This window comes from Poecilia latipinna, unplaced genomic scaffold, assembly GCF_001443285.1.
Source record: "Poecilia latipinna isolate Pla-1442-1.1 unplaced genomic scaffold, P_latipinna-1.0 Scaffold3287, whole genome shotgun sequence".
NCBI lineage: Eukaryota > Metazoa > Chordata > Actinopteri > Cyprinodontiformes > Poeciliidae > Poecilia > Poecilia latipinna.
The window spans coordinates 38,388-43,593 of NW_015115903.1; the positions used below are offsets into that span (position 1 = coordinate 38,388).

General features: G+C 37.1%; 1 protein-coding gene across 1 annotated transcript in view; it reads left to right on the forward strand.

Annotated features, from left to right (window-relative positions):
- Positions 1–281: 281 nt before the first annotated feature.
- LOC106940584 (CD276 antigen-like) overlaps positions 282–5,206 on the forward strand; it is a gene marked incomplete at its 3' end in the record, with an annotated part of 11,449 nt that continues 6,524 nt past the window's right edge. The window contains exons 1-3 of the mRNA XM_015023364.1: positions 282–546; positions 1,431–1,507; positions 4,149–4,380. Coding sequence (XP_014878850.1) covers positions 477–546; positions 1,431–1,507; positions 4,149–4,380 — 379 coding nt within the window. The remainder of the gene's footprint in view (positions 547–1,430; positions 1,508–4,148; positions 4,381–5,206) is intronic.

The window sequence follows — 5,206 nt, forward strand, 5'->3', positions numbered from 1 at the left end:
TGATGTTCCTGAGGTTTTATTTTCAAAAGCGAAAAAGAAAAAAAAGTTGCAAAAAAGTATTAACTCTTAATTTGTAGATGAACTGAGAATGATTATCTATATAACTGTGGATTCAGTCAATGCAGAAGGATAAATAATGCAGATTACTTATTAATATTTACTGAAATAATCTGACATCTGAAAACTCATCATCATCTCTAACTAATCTAAAACTATTTCTTCCTCCTCCGGTGGTTTTATCATAAATTTGATCAGAACATTTAGCAGAACAAACTTCCTCCTTACAACCAGAAGACACTCTTAGATAAATGAAGCTACACTTCACCAGAGTTATTCTGGATTAACAACATTTTCTAGGAATAATTTAAATTCCTAATAAAACTGAGGAGCAGGATCTAGTTGTCGTTGAGCGTTTTAACAGTTAATAATTTGTTTCTTCTCAGTTTTGCAGTAAATAGGTGATAATTAGGAGGAAAATGATCAGAATCACAAGCTTCTGGTTTTTAGTACTTTTACCTTTTGTGTGGGTTGATGCTGATGAAGAAGGTGAGTAAAAAACAATTATTGCTGCTTTTATTTTATTATTTTCAGATGTTAACGGTAGATTACTGCTTTCAAAGTGAGAATGAAACAGGAAATTAAGTGAAAATATTAAGAGATTTTGAAACATGATTAAAAGTTAGAGTAATAACCCTGTGATCTCTGGTCTCATATTTTGTGATAATTTACTCAACAAAATGTCTCACGAATAATAAAATTCAGATTTTGTTTGTGAGAAGATTTAGAAAACTAAAACACATCTATGTTGGTAAAGATATTATTTTTCTTTTTTTTTTCTTTTGCATTGTTCATGAAATTTTGACTTTTTTATTTGATGCTTTTACAGATAATCCAAAATTACTAATAGGAGATTGAGGTTAAAACTAATATTTTATTTAAACAAACAAGGTTTTTCTATCTCACCGTAATATTTATATTTTAAAGCAGAGCAGCAATAGTCCAGACTTGAAGGTGAGAAATGAAGATAAAGATTAGGGTGATGGCAAAGAGTCTCCAAGGTTTGGATTTCATAAAGATAAATAATCAAAATACCAGCAGGAGCAAACAGGAAGCTGATCAGTCATAATTATAAGAGTTTTACTGCTGGAATGTCAATAATTATGTTTTCATTAATCATTGGAAATGCTACAAACAAGAAACATAAATAAACTAGATTCTTTTTAGTGATTCTCCTTCCACATCAGAGCGATTCCTTCCTGTTTTCCTATCAGGACCAGAACTTTTGGTTCAGTGAACATCATCTGGATCATGGAGACTATTTGCTGAGAACTTGTTTCCAGGCAGGTTTTTCTATGATCCTTCAGAGGATCTGGGTTTCCTCCTCAACACCATTCAACTGAACTTTCAACTGATTTCATTTCTTATTGCAGTCTTTGGAACGGACGTTTCCTGTGTCCTCAATGAGAACTGCATTATACCATGTCGGTTCAGGAACAGGATGACCAACATTGAATGGAAACTATTTAAACTATCAGTTGTGATTGTATCACATGACCATCGTGGCTCCAGATACTCTGAGAGCTTCAGATCCAGAGCGTCACTGTTTGAGGATCAGATCTCCAGAGGAAATTTCTCACTGCTGCTGAGAGGAGTGAAGGTTGATGATGACGGAACATATTTGTGTACTGGAACGTTATAAGGCTTGAAGTATTATAATTTTGTTTACCTTACAGTAGAAGGTAGGACACCTTCATTTGAAAACATTTTATTCAAATCATATTTTGAGAGTTTTTACTTTGTGGTTGTAGAATATTTCTTCTGCTAACAATTCTTCATTTTCTCATATTGTTTACAGCTCCAGTCTCGTCAGTCAGAATCCATCAGGATGGAAACAGGATCACCTGCAGCTCAGAGGGGATCTACCCTGAGCCTGAACTCACCTGGTCCACTGAGCCTCCATCCAACACGACTCTGCAGAGCAGAACCACAGTCCATCAGACTGAGGAGAAGCTTTATGACATCAGCAGCTCTCTGACGGTTCCAGACGGTCCAGATCGGATCTACAGCTGCAGTATCAGAACCAAGAGGATCTGGTGGGGAGCAACTTTAACTAGAGCAGGTCAGCAGATGTACAAAAAGTTCTGATTTCATTTAATTAACTGATACTTCTGTTTCATTCTGTTGATCAAATTTAGAGTGATTTTATTTTAATGCCATTCTTCTAACTCCCATTTAACCCATCAAGATTAAAATATGAGAGGAAGCCTCGTTTAAAAGTCACTTGTAATATACAAGTAAAATTAAAGTATTTTTCCTAACATTACAACCAATGGTATACAGCAGGGGTCCCCAAACTACGGCCCGCGGGCCAGATCCTGCCTGCCTCCATATTTGGTCCAGCCCCCTGAACAATACCAGAGAGCATTAAGATTTTTTCTCATATATTGTATTTTCCGGTTTATGTGTGGATTTTTCTTCAACCACCAGGGGGCTCTTTAGCAGGAAGTGTGTCCTGTAATAACCAACAAAAGTTCATTTAACTCTGCAGAGTACTGAATAAAGTAATATGCTCGCCGATTTGTATGGAGAGCCATTTCAGCCAAAATTAAATAAATAAATAAATAAATGGGTGAAATAAATTTAAAAAATGAAGAAAATGAGTGAAATAAATAAAAAAAAGTTAAATAATTTAGCTTTTCATTAAACCAATTATTTTATTTTTCATATTATCAATTTTTCAATTTCCCATTTTTATTTATCTATTTTTGATTTACCCATTTTTCATTTATCTATTTTTCATTTAACCATTTTTTAATTTAGCTTTTTCATTAACCCAATTATTCATTTATTTATTTTTTCATATTATCAATTCCTCAATTTCTCTTTTTCATTTCTCTATTTTTATTTATCCCTTTATCCATTTACCTTTCACTATCCTATCTACCTATCTGTTTCCTTTCACTTGGTTACTTCTGTAGCTAATTCTTCCATTAGTCAGTTGGGCATCTGCAGGAAACAGATCTGTGGGAAGTGGCTCGTCATTTCAGCTCACCATCCTCTAGTGCTATGGACCTTTATGCCACCATGCTTAAACGTTTGCAAGATACAATAAGATTACAAACACAGATTAATGTTAAATGAAAATATTAACAAAACCTACATATTTGTGCTGCAGTGGGTGGGATATACAAATTAACACCCAGTGAAAAAGTATTTGTGTGTCGGGTCACCAGCTGTGGCCATGACAAACTCCAAGGCTTGGATCTCATCACTACAGATAAATGATCAAAAAACCAGCAGGAGCAAACAGAAAGCTGCTCAGTCATAAGTGTCATTGTTGAAATGTCAAGAAAATGTTTCTGTTATTGTTGGGAAGATTATAAAGTATTTTTACAATCTACTTTTCAGCAAAATGTAAACAAACTAGTTTCTTTTTCTCAAATGACTCGTTTTACATTAGCGATTGTGGCTAATAAGTGGGCAAATATTGAAAACAGCAGCAACCACCTAGTTAAACTAGCAGTAAAAATGTAGTGGGCAAATGTAAATGCAGCAAAAGTCTTTGGAAGAGATGGAAACAGAGTCTTTGCTAAAAAAGGGGGAACCGTCCTCTCGGCCTGCGACAGACTGGCGACCTGTCCAGGGTGACCCCGCCATGACCCCGCCTTGACCCCGCCTTTGAACCGGAACGTTAGCTGGAGAGGCACCAGCACCTCCTGACCCCACTAGGGACAAGGGTGTTGGATGGAGGGAGGGAGGGAGGGAGGGAGGGAGGATGGATGGATGGATGGATGGATGGATGGATGGATGGATGGATGGATGGATGGATGGATGGATGGATGGATGGATGGATGGATGGATGGTCCTCTCAGCAGCGCTCGATCCTGCCCAGTCGGTGATCCTCATTTTCCTATCAGAACCAGAACTTTTGGTTCAGTGAACATCATCTGGATCATGGAGACGATTTGCTGAGAACCTATTCCAGGCAGGTTTTTCTATGATCCTTCAGAGGATCTGGGTTTCCTCCTCAACACCATTCAACTGAACTTTCACCTGGTTTTCTTATTGCAGAGTCTCGTACCAAAGTTTCCTGTTTCCTCAATGAAAGCTGCATTTTACCATGTCGGTTCAGGAACCGGGTTACCGATATGACATGGGAACGTGAAATACCAAAATCTCAGATTGTAACGTATAACCAGAGTGGCTCCAGATACTCTGAGAGCTTCAGATCCAGAGCATCACTGTCTGAGGATCAGATCTCCAGAGGAAACGGCGATCTGCTTCTGAGAGGAGTGAAGGTTGATGATGAGGGAACATATTGGTGTAAAGTTTTTACAACTGGCATCTATTATAGACATTCTGTTGACCTTACAGTAGAAGGTAGGACACATTCATTTAAATCATTGAATTCAAATAAGCTTTTGATACTTTTTATTTTTTGTTGTTGTGGGATGTTTCCTATGTGAAATTTGTCTTTTTTTTTGCAGCTCCAGTCTCTCCAGTCAGAATCCATCAGCATGGAAACGGGATCACCTGCAGCTCAGAGGGGATCTACCCTCAACCTGAACTCACCTGGTCCACTAGCCCTCCATCCAACATGACTCTGCAGAACAGAACCACAGTCCATCAGACTGAGGAGAAGCTTTATGACATCAGCAGCTCTCTGACAGTTCCAGATGAAGATCCAGGTCTGATCTACAGCTGCATCATCAGAACCAGGAGGAATTGGAGGAGAGTGTTTCTGAATAATCCAGGTCAGCAGATGTACAGAAAGTTCTGATATTAAATAAACTGGTGTTTTTGTTTCTTGCTTACATTTGATTTTACTTTTACATGAAACCTCAAGAAACATCCAGAAGTTTCATGATGTTTGATTCACACTCAGTGATTTTATTTTAATGCCATTAAATCCCATTCTACTCGTCAAGATGAAAAAATGAGAGGAAGCCTAATTTCAAATGCATCCACCTGTAAATGAAAAGTATTTGTTCTAACATTCTAACTGATGGTTTACAGTGAAACATATTCTGCAGTTAAAATACTTTTACATTCTGGAAAATGATCTGTTCAGAATCTGACTTTGTGGAAAAGTTTGTCAAAGATAAACATAAAAGCAAGGTTATAAGTTTTATCCCTATGAAGATCCGGGGACAAAAAAGACAAAAATAAAACATTTTCTGTAAAATGCTACATGCTAGCTGTGCTG